This window comes from Pygocentrus nattereri, chromosome 13 (assembly GCF_015220715.1).
Source record: "Pygocentrus nattereri isolate fPygNat1 chromosome 13, fPygNat1.pri, whole genome shotgun sequence".
In the NCBI taxonomy this organism is placed as follows: domain Eukaryota; kingdom Metazoa; phylum Chordata; class Actinopteri; order Characiformes; family Serrasalmidae; genus Pygocentrus; species Pygocentrus nattereri.
The window spans coordinates 18504590-18518797 of NC_051223.1; the positions used below are offsets into that span (position 1 = coordinate 18504590).

Here is a 14208-nt window from a genome sequence, read left to right on the forward strand (position 1 = left end):
TTCAGCACCAAACTAGTGGTGCTCTACATTTCTTTTCTCATGCAGAGACTCAATCTCAGACAGCTCCCTATTCCCTACATAGTGCAGACTGCTCTGTCTTGGAAGGTTGGAGCTGTTTGAGATTCAGTCTGGGTTTTTATATCTGACTAAAACGTGTATTTGAAGCATGTGAAAACGTTTAAGTGACACATTCTTTACTCTTTGATATTGCACTTTGGATTGGGTGAACTCAAGTTCTCAAGTTTTTACCATGTCCAATTTATTCATTTGAGAAAAAAAACAAATGGAAGATCTGCTCCTCAGTCAAGCTAACGCTGCTTGTCACTTACAATCGCAAAAGTTTTAAATTTCCTAATTGGATAATTTTATGCTCACCATTTCAATTTAGCTTCTTTGTTTTTTTTTGTTGCCAAAACTTAATTATGAAACAAGAGTCATACAGTAATACTCATGGAATTTGAAAGAAACCATGAACTAAAATGGACTAAGAACTATAATTTTTTGTTCTCTGTAGTAATTAAGCTTTTCTGAGGTTGTAGAAGGCCCCTCTAGTTATTGCTTAATAAAGTAGCAAGTAGTTGATTAGCAGCTATGGGCTTGACACGGCATTAAGTGTGTTATGGGAGCATCATGATGTTTCTCTACACTGACGTGCCACTGAAAGGTGTTTTTTTATATGATCTGTTAAAAATCATTCCTAAAAACAAATGTGCTGAATTGAGTTTTACAGAGATGCCAGTGAAGAACACAATTTTGGTTTCCTGAAAAACCATTTAAATTATAGGTCTTTAAACAACTATTTTTGGAAATGTGACAAAATGTAACCATGTATATTTAATATTACTGTTCCACAACAATTAAATGTTTTTACTACTTCCAAGCTGAGAACCATAAAGGAACCTTTATTTTCAAGAATGTAGCTATTTGACCACCACAGCACTGGTTGGAGTTGTGTTCTGCCTTCAGAAGGGAGAGTAATGGAGTGAAAGAGAAAGAAGGGAGTACGGTTATGTGTAGATGAAAGAGAGATTTGATCTTGGCAGCTTGATACACAGTAAAAGGAAGTAGGAAGGTAAAAGTAATGGACTAAAAACACACAAACACTTAGTTTATTCCCGGAGGCATTCTGGACTTAAGCAGAGACCAACCTTAAACGCAAGCCACCTCTTTTTAGTCCTCTTTGCGCCTCTAAGCCGCTGAATGTTTATGCGGCGTGCCGAGGACCAGCGCGCTGATGGACAGTGGGTGGAGGACTCTTGGCAGGCAGAACGGTGTTTTGGACAGGTTTGGATTTTGCAAATACATGAAGAGGATTTGAGAGTCGAAACCTTGGACTTAATCGTGCAGCCGCAGACACACATTCATAATGCCATTCAAATGTGTTTATCTCCATCCTGGATGTTCAAGGCGCTTTACAATGACAGGCAGTGGATGAAGGAGAAACTCAGTATGGGACGTACTCATCATACTCACTGAAACGGCTCCTGAAATCGCTTTCTCTTCCTTTTCTCCTCGCTTTGTTCCCACAATCTCCTCATCACAAACATGCTTTCATTCATATATGCTTGCACATGGAAATATAGCCTTAAAAAATTTTCCACCAAAAATTTGTTTCAAATGATTCTAAATGATTTTAGTGCCCTTCAAAATAACATTCACCCCCCCCCCCCCCCCCCCCACTCAGTAAACAGCAGCTCTATAAAAATATCACCCCCCCCTCTCTTTTACTCTCTCCATCTCTCGCCACTCTATTTCCACCTCTTTCTCTTTCTCTCTCCCTTCTATCTATTTCTGTCTCCTTCTGTGTCCCCTCTATCTCTACCTCTCTCTTTCTCTCTGCCATCTATCTCTGACTCTCTCTCTTTCTCTCTCCTTTTCTCTCCCCTCTTTCTCTCAGTCTTTCTTTCTTGTCCTCTCCTTCTCTTTTCCCTGTCTCCCTGTGTCTCTCTTTCTGTCCTCTACCTCTCTTTCCCACTATCTCTTACTCCCTCTTTATCTCTTTCTCTCTCCTCTCTTTCTCTTTCTCTCTTCTTCTCTCTCTCCACCTCTGTCTCTCCACCTCCCTCTGTATTCTCTACCTCTCTCCACTCTCTCTTTCTGTCTCCCCTCTGTCTCGTTCTGTCTTTCTGTTCTCTACCTCTCTCTTCCCCCTAACTTTCTGCATTCCTCTTTCATCACTCTTTTCTTTCTCTGTCCCCTTCTCTCCCCTTTTCTCTTTTTTCTCTCTCCCTCTGTCTTGCGCTCTCCCACTGTCCTCCACTGCTTCCCCGTATCTGTCTCTCCTTCCCCCTCTCTCCTGTTCTCTCCCCTTCTCTCTCTCTTTTTCTATCCTTACCCTCACCCTCTCCTCGCATTCCCCCTCTAATTCTCTCTCTCCATCCCTCTCTTCTCCCTCTCTTTCCCCCTCTCCCTCTCCCTTGTCTCCCCCTCTCTTTTGCTTTTGCCCCATTTTGTGCCTCCTCTCTCACCCTCTCTCTCTATCTCTCTCTCTCTCTCTCTCTCTCTCTCTCTCTCTCTCTCTCACGCTTTCTCTCTCTCTCACTCCCTCTTTTCCTTTTTCTGCCTCCCTGTTTCTCTTTTCTTCTTTATCCTTCCCTCTGTATTTCTGTCTGCCTCCCCTTCTGTTGTTCGCTCTGTCTCTTTGTCTTTTTCTCTCTCCCTTTTCCCCATTCTCTCAGTTCTCTCCCATTCTGCCCCCTCTATTTTTTCTCTGTCTCACTTTGTCTCTTTCTGGCTCTCTCTCTCTTCTCATTTCTCCCTCCCTCCTCTGTTTTTGTCACTCTCTCCCTCTCCTGCTCTCTCTCTTACTCTGTCTTCCTCTTTCTCTTTCTTGCTTTCACTCTGCCAACCCCTGTTTCTCTCTCTTTTTCTCTTTCCCCCAATCTCTCCCTCTCTCTCACACACTCTCTCTCCCTCCTTCTCTCTCTCTGACTCTCTGATACGCTGAGAGTGGAGAGGAGGGATTTTATTTGAATGCTGATCTGTTGCTGTTCGCAGGACTCTGAGTTTACTCTCTGTCTGGAGTGTGTGCTGGATGAAAACAGCAGTGTGTGTTCACAGACTATTGCAGGAGGAAAAGGATGAGCAGCTCTTTAGAAAAGAAGCACTTATTACATGTTTGTAATGGTGAAAACTGAACAGGACCTGCATGGAAGTATTCCCAGAGCACACTGTTGATTACGAGTCTGGCGCAGTGGTGGGAACCGTATGCAGTGGAGACTGAGATGCAGGAAGAAGGAAAAACCACATATATCCAAACATCACTATTTCAAACTTTTTTTCACTATTAGGACAGAGGTAATGTGATATTTCTGTTTACCTGTTTTTGTGTATCATTTCTTGTATTTTTCATGCTGTAAAATGGCAAATTTTATTGATTCAATGGAACTTGTTACAGTACACTACAACAGTAATTTCAAATTAAAATAGCTTTTTAAATTGGCTATAAAACAGTTTTCAAGATATAATGTTTGTGTTACAGTAAAATATCTGTAAATAAAGTACTGACACTTTTATCACTTAAAGTTGAGGTCATATAAACATTTTTTTGATTCCTTCCATTGCTGCTGAGTTTGTTCTTCTCAGTTTGCATGGTTAGGACATTGTGGCAGACGAGAACGACCAAAAGCATTTGAGGATCTAGATCACCATGGCTGGACAACGTTTCCTGCTACACATTGCCCTCGCTGCTTTGCTTGGGTGGGCCTCGCAGGCCCAGGATGAGACAACCACAGAGATGGACATGCAGCTGGCCAATCAGACGACAGACTCCACAGTGACCTCGGTGACAGCAGAAGGAGCTGTGGTACTGAGCTCACCTGCAGGAGAGGTGGAAGAGGAAACCATCCCGCCCATGGGGACCCGTTGCCAGGGCTACTATGATGTGATGGGCCAGTGGGATCCACCCTTTAACTGCACCGCAGGCATCTTCCTGTACTGCTGCGGCACCTGCTTCTACCGCTTCTGCTGCCAATTCCGTCAGCAGCGGCTGGACCAGACCTCGTGCTCCAACTACGACACACCCATCTGGGCCAACACAGGCAAACCAGTGGCCACCATCACGGAGGGGCAGTCTGATCACGAGCGGGACCGCACCCACATGATCGTCTACATCATCTGTGGTGTGGTGGCCATCATGGTCCTGGTGGGCATCTTCACCAAGCTGGCCCTGGAAAAGAGCCGAGGGGGTCAAAATGACCTCAGTAACTCCAGGTGAGTTTATGATGGGCTACAAAAGGGGAGTTTTGTAAATTTCACACTCAAATAGTGTGAATTAAAGCTATCATTTGGCAAAAAATCTAATTAGCAAAAATTTGTGTTTCCACAGGCGTAAAAAGTATAAATAAAAGTAAAAACTGCTTTTAAGCAAAAACTAATCATTAACAATTAAATATGCAAGCATGAAGTATCTAAGTATAAACATATTCAACTTTCTAAAAGTAAAAAGGAAATTCTCCTGGACTTTGAGGTTTTTAACAATTAACTTGAAGGTCTAAATGAAAATGTAAGGAGTAAAAAGTATGTTATTTTTTTCTGGGAAATGTAATAGAGTGAAAATGCAAGTAATCAATTTCAATAGTTAGTAAAGTACAAATCTTCCAAAAATAATGCTTAAACATAGTAACAAAGTACAACTACTTAAGTATTTCTTTTACCTCAGATTTAGTCATGGTTCATGCCTGAAGTTGTTTCTTTAGTTTAGCACGGGAGCTATGAAGTTAATGTAGCTAAGGAGTCACAGATGTTTGTACTTCACCAGTAAGTATTGTGCAAACTGCATTTCAATCATGACACTCTTGCCTCAAACCAGATTCAAGTCGTTAATTTATCTGTTATAGAGTTTGTCATGTGGTATCTGACTACATGAAATACTGTAATGTGTAAAAATGTCTAAAAGTACATTGTTTAGCTGAAAGAGCTGTAGCAGCCATTTCAAAGCCTGGAGTTTTGTCAAAATGTTATAAATAGCAACGTTACTTGAATTTATTTGCAGTTTGAGTGAAGCTCAATGTGATCAGGCTTTTATTACTTGTTAGCTACATTTACCTCATAGCTTCCGTGCAAAACTAAAGGGGTAAAATGTGGACATTGAACATGCGTTTATTAATAAACAGTTATAACACATTAATAAAAAGGGCAGAAGTGAGCTGTTATAGCTGCAGCAAGTAACTAGTAAATATCTGATATTTAACAAAGTAGATGAATGTAGGCTCACTATTAGGCAAACAACAGGTCACTGTTGCCCTTTGTATGTATGTGTTGTCACTCCTTATGAATGATTTTAGGGTGTTTACGACCTAATAATTATCCATTTATAATCTTAAACCATTCATACACCCTTCATAAGAGTACTCTCATTCTAAAGTGATACTTGGAAAATTATTGTTGATTTTTTGTTTCTTTTGTCTCTTTAAAGCCTTTCTCAGTGACCTTTTTGTACAGTGCATGAAATTCACATTTGCTCCCACAAGTGCTACATTCAGTTTAGTGCCAAATAAGTGACACTAAGGATAATGTAACTGCAATGTTGTGTTGATGGATTCTAGACAGAACATTCTGTAGAGCTACTGTACGATTCGGAGTAGATCAGCATAAAAAATACTTTAATGCTCAGCCAATCATCAAATTGATTATATGTAAGAAGTGACTCCTCATATTCATTTAATCATTCTTCCTTCCATTCATTACTTTTTTGACTTCCCTGTCTTTCATCACACTCCTGACCACTTAGTCCCTCACTTCACGTCTGTCTTATCCATTCTCTCTATCCTGTCTCAGTGCAAATCAAAACACTTTTGTCCTCATTAATTTGAATATTCAGGAGCTCTGAATAGTAAATGACCTGTCAGGAGCAATGAACGCAGAAAAAGAGAATTCCTAATAGTTCTTCCTTCACTCTGTGTTCTCAGATAGGGGCTGCTCTCATAATGTAAACACCTTTTTTAAGATTTTGTGGTGACAAAAGAAATCACCCTGAAGATTAGTACCTCTCTGAGGTTAATATGTCTCTAAAATCATGCACTTCCTATATGCTGAACACTGCTCCTCAGATTAACTCTTCTTACAAGATTAAGAGTTCTCTCAAGATTAACATGCTGCACCAAGATTAAACAAACTTCTCCCAGGATTAGTTTTCCTCATGCTCTCTTTGCTCTCTTGCTGCTCTCTGAGAACCTTTTGTCACAATCTCTCACTGTGCCTCTGACTCTGCTTTACAGAGGCTGGGAAAGGCAGATGTGGATAAGGAGTTTCTGTGTTTCTGTTACATAATTAACATTTGTCACGTTTATATTTTTAATATAAGATCCCAAATGGCATAGCACAGTTTTTATAAGAAGAGGTGATGTTTGTGTGTATGTGTGTGTGTGTGTGTGTGTGTGTGTGTGCGTGTGTGTGTGCATGTTTATGTGTGTGTGTGTGTGTGTGTGTGTGCATGTTTATGTGTGTGTGTGTGTGTATGCATGTTTATGTGTGTGTGTGTGTGTGTGTGTGTGTGTGCATGTTAATGTGTGTGTGTGCATGTTTAGGTGTGTGTGTGTGTGTGTGTGTATGCATGTTTATGTGTGTGTGTGTGTGTGTGTGTATGTTTATGTGTGTGTGTGTGTGTGTGTGTATGTCTGTGTATGTTTATGTGTGTGTGTGTGTGTGTGTGTGTGTGTATGCATGTTTATGTGTGTGTGTGTGTGTGTGTGTGTGTGCATGTTTATGTGTGTGTGTGTGTGTGTGCATGTTTATGTGTGTGTGTGTGTGTGTGTGTGTGTGTATGCATGTTTATGTGTGTGTGTGTGTGTGTGTGTGTGCATGTTTATGTGTGTGTGAAAAAATAATTTCAATGAAAGAAATACAATGTTTTTTGCATGTTACTCACTATTGCACTGTCTCAGACAAGTTGATGTTCTCTAGGCATGCCACTCCATCCTATAACATCTAACTTTAACTACAATGTTCAAGTTAGACTACATACTTCATGAGATGTCTTGAAAACATCTTAAACAGGTGATGTAATGTCACCATTAATGCTGAATTGCTGAATACATTGTGGAGCAGCATAATGCTGCCTTATAGATGCTGTTTTTTCTGGGATGCTCATAGTTATTTAAAAAAAACAGAGTCACATTCGGCACTGGCTAGTCTACAGTTAAGACCTGTCTCCTACTGAAATCATGGGCACATCATTAAGCTAAAAATATCACAACAAAGACCCTGTATGGTCACACAGCTGAAGACTTGTATTACTCTTGTATTAGTCCCCAAACATTTCCATCAGTCTTGCTAAAAGGAAAGGTTATGTAGCACAGTGATAAGCAGGCTCCTGTACCAACTTTTTTGAAACATGTTGTAGGCGTCTTATTTGGAATGAGTGTATATTATTAAGTTCATAAAGTAAAACATTAAAGATTGGGCTTTTAATTAAATACAGGTCAAACAGAATTCAAATCACTTTCTGATTTTATTAGCATTTTACATACTGTGACAACTTGGAATTAGTTTTAGAAAACATAGATGGTCTGACCTGCTGCCTGCTTTAATTTTAACCTGCCATCCTTGTTAGTGCTGTAAAAGGTTATGATTTAGATCCAAATCCTTGGACTGAGTTCTCTTCTATTACTCTTTCAATGCACTGGCAATCTTTATATTCATCTTTGGTTATAAATAATAACAGTGAACATGTCCAAATTGGGGGGACACCAAGGGGAAAGGACTTGCCCCAGGTGGAGGAGTTTAAGTATCTCGGGGTCTTGTTCACGAGTAATGGGAAGAAGGATCATGAGATCGGCCGCAGGCTGGGACAGGCGGCAGCAGTAATGCAGTCACTGTACTGGACTGTAGTGGTGAAGAGGGAGCTGAGCCATAAGGCAAAGCTCTCTGTTTACCTGTCGGAATGACCGAAAAAGACTGACAGAAAGACATTTAAAATGGTAGCTACTGATGAGATACATCATGAAGAAGAGGTAGATAAATAGGTGTCACAGCTGTCTAACATAACTGTTGATGTGTGTTGTTTCAAAATCTGATCTTTCTGTGAGTTATGACTGTACAACTGTGTTAGTATGTACATGAGTAAAGGTTTTAGAGGGTTACAGCAGGCTGTTCCATAGCCCCAAGTAGAATGTGTTTACATTAACTTAGATTGAATGTAGGTTTTTGCCCTCTCTTGTTTTTCTTTGGACAGCAACAACATGCTATGCATATTTTTTCTAACACTGCAAAATGAATAACTTGTACTTTTTGGCTGTTCTGACAATAACTGATGTACAACCTCAATTCCAATGAAGTTGGGACGTTGTGTAAAACATAAATAAAAACAGAATATGATGATTTGCAAATCCTTTTCAACCTATATTCAATTGAATACACTACAAAGACAAGATATTTAATGTTCAAACGGTTAAACTTTATTGTTTTTTGCAAATATTCACTCATTTTGAATTTGATGCCTGCAACACGCTCCAAAGAAGTTGAGACAGGGGCAACAAAAGACTGGGAAAGTTGAGGAATGCTCAAAAAACACCTGTTTGAAACATTCCACAGGTGAACAGATTAATTGGAGGTGAGCGTCATGATTGGGTATAAAGGGAGCATCCCTGAAAGGCTCAGTTGTTCACAAGCAAGGATGGGGCGAGGTTCACCACTTTGTGAAAAACTGTGTGAGCAAATAGTCCAACAGTTTAAGAACAACATTCCTCAACGTGCAATTGCAAGGAATTTAGGGATTTCATCATCTACCGTCCATAATATCATCAAAAGATTTAGAGAATCTGGAGAAATCTCTGCAAGTAAGAGGCAAGGCAGAAAACCAACACTGAATGCCCGTGACCTTCGAAGCCTCAGGTGGCACTGCATTAAAAACCGACATCATTCTGTAATGGATATTACCACATGGGCTCAGGAACACTTAAGAAAACCACTGTCAGTGAACACAGTTCATCTACAAGTGCAAGTTAAAACCCTGCCATGCAAAGCGAAAGCCAAATATCAACAACACCCAGAAACGCCGCCGGCTTCTCTGGGCCCGAGCTCATCTGAGATGGACTGACGCAAAGTGGAAAAGTCTCCTGTGGTCTGACGAGTCCACATTTCAAATTGTTTTTGCAAATCATGGACGTCGTGTCCTCCGGGTCAAAGAGGAAAAGGACAGTCTGGATTGTTATCAGCAAAAAGTTCAAAAGCCAGCATCTCTGATGGTGTGGGGGTGTGTTAGTGCCCATGGCACGGGTAACTTGCACATCTGTGAAGGCACCATTAATGCTGAAAGGTACATACAGGTTTTGGAGCAACATATGCTGCCATGCAAGCAACGTCTTTTTCAGGGACGTCCTGCTTATTTCAGCAAGACAATGCCAAGCCACATTCTGCACGTGTTACGACAGCATGGCTTTGTAGTAAAAGAGTGTGGGTACTAGACTGGCCTGCCTGCAGTCCAGACCTGTCTCCCATTGAAAATGTGTGGCGCATTATGAAGTGCAAAATACGACAACGGAGACGCCGAACTGTTGAGCAACTGAAGTTGTACATCAAGCAAGAATGGGAAAGAATTCCACCTACAAAGCTTCAACAATTGGTGTCCTCAGTTCCCAAACACTTATTAAGTGTTGTTAAAAGGAAAGGTGATGTAACACAGTGGTAAACACGCCCCTGTCCCAACTTCTTTGGAACGTGTTGCAGGCATCAATTTCAAAATGAGTGAATATTTGCAAAAAACAATAAAGTTTATCCGTTTGAACATTAAATATCTTGTCTTTGTAGTGTATTCAATTGAATATGGGTTGAAAAGGATTTGCAAATCATTGTATTCTGTTTTTATTTATGTTTTACACAACGTCCCGAATTTATTGGAATTGGGGTTGTAAATGAACATTTGTTCTTGATTTTTACAGTTTAAGTAAACCAACAAGTGTTCACTAGTTTTATTTTACGAAGAACAGAATAACATACTACAAACCTTTAAGCAAAATTTTGCTATTGCAATAGGTTATAATACAATATACATCAAGTCCTTCAGCAATGACATTCAAAGGTGAGAGTGCATGGTTGAGAAGAGATTAAAAAGAATACTGGGCCAAGGGCATAACTGTGTACCATAGTAAGCCCACTAGGGGCACAGAATTGAGAGAATTAGCATGTATGATGCCTATCAGTCTCTTCTGTAATACATGTTTGAGAGTCCTTTAAGATATCACATATTTTAATATGAGGTCTTCTGTGGCTGGTGAAAAGTTTTTACCCTTCAGAAGCTTAAGGAAAGGTCAGTGACCCTTACATGGCTTAAGCTAAGTGCATTTATCACCATATCATTGCTGCCATAAGAAAACTTTGGGTCTCCAAAATGGGAACTTCATAAAAGAAATAAACCATTATTTTACCTTAAAAGAACTGCAAGGACCCTACACTGCACTGACTAAATACAGTTTCAAAGTAGCGATCAAATAAATTATAGCATATAGCAATAAATTATAGAATGATCTCAAAAGGCTCATACTGTACACTTTGCTTGTAATTAATATTTTTCCCTTATGTCCTATTAAAATGTCTGTGGGTGTTTATGTGTCAAAAAGTCTTAATTAATTCTTACACACATTACTGCCACATTATTGCCTTTAAGACGGAAATATGTAAATGACCTCTGTTCTGATTTGCTGTCCTGCATTGTGTGTCATTACGAAAACACTTCAAATGAAATCCTCCTGATAGCTCTCACTCTTTCTCTCACTTTAATGAGCAACACTGGCAATGCATGTCTTTGCTGCCGGGTTGCAGCGTAACTCCGTATATGTGAAAAACATTAGACATGTGAGTCACTGTAAACCACATGAGAAAACACATTTGTCATCCAAAAAAAAACCTCCCTTTTCTCTGTGGATCTCCAGTGGGCTTGGTTGTTGCTGCTGGACCCCTCAGCTGTGGTTCAAAACTGCCCTAATGAGTTTGATGTGAATGGGAAGTGGCTGTCTGGGACAGCATTGAGTGTGTGAGTGATTGTGCGTGCTTGTGAAGGTGTTTCTGTCTCTCCGATTTGGAAGGCGTGCTGTCTCTTGCGTGGCTGATTCATGGTAGGGGAGCACTGACATTTTCAGTCTCCTGACCCCCTCCTGCCTATTCCTCTAGCTCATCCTCCTCACGTCCTCTGAGTGGTCTCTGGGCAATGTGAGATCCTGTGCCCCTGACAAAACCATGTCCGTCTGGACATTTTTTTAAACAAATTTGGGCCTACTTTAGCATGTGTCAGACCCCTGGCTGCTGTGTAGCCCCAGGGAGGTGGACTGAAGGAGACAGGATCAAATTTGCTCAAATGACCGTGATGAACTGAGGCAGGACACATTAACTTACAGGTTTAAATTAGACACACCATAGTGGTGGCACACTGCTGGGACTGACCTATCCAACATGCTCCCCCTGCAATTGCATTCTTTAGTAGCATGGTGGCTCCCAGCTTTGTTATAGTCAGTGAAACATATCGCTGTTGTCAGATCAAAACTTTGTATTTCCAAAATTTTACAGGAGAGGGAAGAAACATACTCTACTTTTAATGTAATTCAATGGAACCAGACTTTTTCCAAGTAATTTTGGGTCATTTCTGTTGGTCCATTCATTGTGAAATTTTCACACAATATATAAGACCCAGGATAATTTCAAATTATGTCAAAAACTGAAAAATGACAAAAATGGAGATACGAGGTTTTGTTCTGACAGCAGCAATATTAAGAGACCCTTATTAGCCCCACAACGGGGAAATTTCACCTCCGCATTTAACCCATCCATGAAGTGAACCATCACATACACACTAGTGAGCACGCACACACTAGGGGGCAGTGAGCACACTTGCCCATAGCGGTGGGCAGCCCAATCCGCAGCGCCCGGGGAGCAGTTGGGGGTTAGGTGTCTTGCTCAAGGACACATCAGTCATGTGCTGTAGGCTCTGAGGATCGAACCGGTGACCTTCCGGTCACGACGCTGGATCCCTAACCTCCAGCCCATGACTGCCCATGACAGCCCATGTGGACTTCCTTAGTGAGTTCCTAGGATATTTCAGTCAACCAGCTTACATCAGCAATGATATCTCTTGTTTCTCTGCTATTCCTTAATCCCTCTTTCCTGTCTGGCCGTTCTGTTTCATTGTAAGGTTCTGGTCTGCGCTAGATGACCTTGGGCATAATTTATAGCCATGTGTTATGATGGAAGTTGTACATTCTTTCTGGTCTCCTTTCTGTGGTATGGAGATTTCAATCGAATTCTTAAATTGAATGGCCATTGAGCAGCTTTACAGAGTTGTTTACAAATTTCAGTCAGAACTTTAACCACTTGTTCTTCAAAGTCTTAAAATATTTCTGTTGCAGTATTATCAATTCCTTTTTTTATGTCAGTGATCTCATAGACTGTTTGACTCTACTCTTTTGTGTAGCTGACATCAACAAAAGTGACTTGGCATTTGAAATCTTTTTAATGCAAGCATTGTGGCAAATTCAGTTTTCAACCTGCATAATTTCAATTAACTATGAAAACATAGTCCAGCTCAATAGTGAAAAGCTCAAAACTCTAAACAAAGATTACTTCATTTGCCAATTTCAGTGAATTTTTTAATGTAAATCTTTTGCTACCTTTGTTAGATATATGTGCTGAGTATGTGAGTAGAGCCTGGTTAAGTCAACAAAGATTTGATTGGATGATTGTATACTGTAGATTATGTAACTGTAAATGCTGCTGCACACTGAGCCAACATTCTCCAACATCATAGACCATTCCAGAATCACACTCAGTTGCGGGACACCAATCTAGTGTTGGAATGCTCTAAGATGTTAGAGAATGTTGGGTGTGCAGCAGCATTTAGAATCACACAATATACAAGACACAATCATTTCAATAATTCCAACAATTCCAATTTGATGAAAATTGTCCAATCAGAATTTCATTTCAACAGTAGAGTCTATGTAGATGCAGCCCAGAGATCTCTTACATTGGTTACTTCAGTACTGTCAGATTACCTATCTAACATAATAAGGAATTGGCAGAGGAGTTAACCAGTCATGTTTTGCTTTTCAATGACTTAAAGAATTAAACTCACTCAAGGACTGCTGGAAGTTTTACATATATCACAACACTGAAAATAATGGGTTTCAGTCAGTTGTCAAGAGGCTATTAGAAATGGAACAGAGTGACAGCAGCCAGGAGTCTTTGCTGCAATTTACAAGGTAATGTTAATTTGTTGTAAGCTTCAAAGAACACATAGAATGTCATAGAATCTTCAGTGTTTCTTCAAATATTCATGTGCACTAGTGTTAGCTTAGTGCTAACATACTAATAGAAATCACATTTTGGCACTAGCATTATCGTAAAGGTCACGTAAAAAAGTCACACAGTAAAAAATGAGTTTTTGAGATCATTCATTAACACCTATGAATTATTGCGTTACTACTTTGAAACTAATATGTAAGTTTACTAATACATAAATTTATAAAAAGAGATTTAAAGATGGAATGAGAGTAGAAGGCTGACATGACAGGCTGATCATAACATTGCAAAGCAGTTCATGTAGAAATGGATTATTCATTTGGCTGAATAGACGAGGGTTCAAAAAGCTATGTTAGCATGCTAATACATCACCCATTTGTTCTCATTAAATCTCTTCAGATCAGCGCTCATTTCATGTCTCCTGTCCGCCTACTTTCACATGGCAGAGTCGCTTTTGATCCATGATCAGTTTGATCCATGATGAACCACTCAGAAATATTTCATTAAGCAAAGTGGAGACCGGAGGAGATGGTGTGAGCAAGTAAGATGCAGCATAAACAGAGTTATGTGAAAAGTGATTAATTAGGATGATATGTAGAGAAAGTGATTGGTCTTTGGGCTGGAGGTTTATAAAGCAGACTCGGGATGAGTATGACTAATAAGATGTCTCAGAGTGGGACATGAAGGGAATAATTTATTTCTATTCAGAGCTAAAAGAAATGCAACTGATCTTTCTGTAATTGAACATGATACTGAGAGCTGAAAGTAATTGGCGATGAAATCACATCGTCCAGAGCCAGAGAGGATGCCGCTTTACAGGATGTTAGAGAAATGACAGTGCAGCAAATACAGGCTTTAATTAGACTGACTGTGCTGTCACCATTTTTATTGCTCCCCCAAATGATGAAGGGTATAATTATAAAATAAAGATGAATGAAATTGTTTATCATGCTCAGTAATGTGTAATTAGTATCTATTTTA

At 40.0% G+C, this 14208-nt stretch overlaps 1 protein-coding gene across 5 annotated transcripts in view; it reads left to right on the top strand.

Annotated features, from left to right (window-relative positions):
• Positions 1 to 2864: 2864 nt before the first annotated feature.
• shisa8b (shisa family member 8b) overlaps positions 2865 to 14208 on the top strand; it is a 50726-nt gene continuing 39382 nt past the window's right edge. For 3 of the 5 annotated variants that reach the window (XR_005131302.1, XM_017725305.2, XM_037543983.1), the window contains exon 1: positions 3520 to 4212. Coding sequence is in view for 4 of the 5 variants with exons in the window: in XM_017725305.2 (XP_017580794.1) it covers positions 3650 to 4212 (563 nt within the window). In the remaining variant the exon portion in view is untranslated. Of the gene's footprint in view, positions 3298 to 3519; positions 4213 to 14208 lie in introns of those variants that run through there. The other 2 variants (XM_037543981.1, XM_037543982.1) reach the window with 2 other exon arrangements.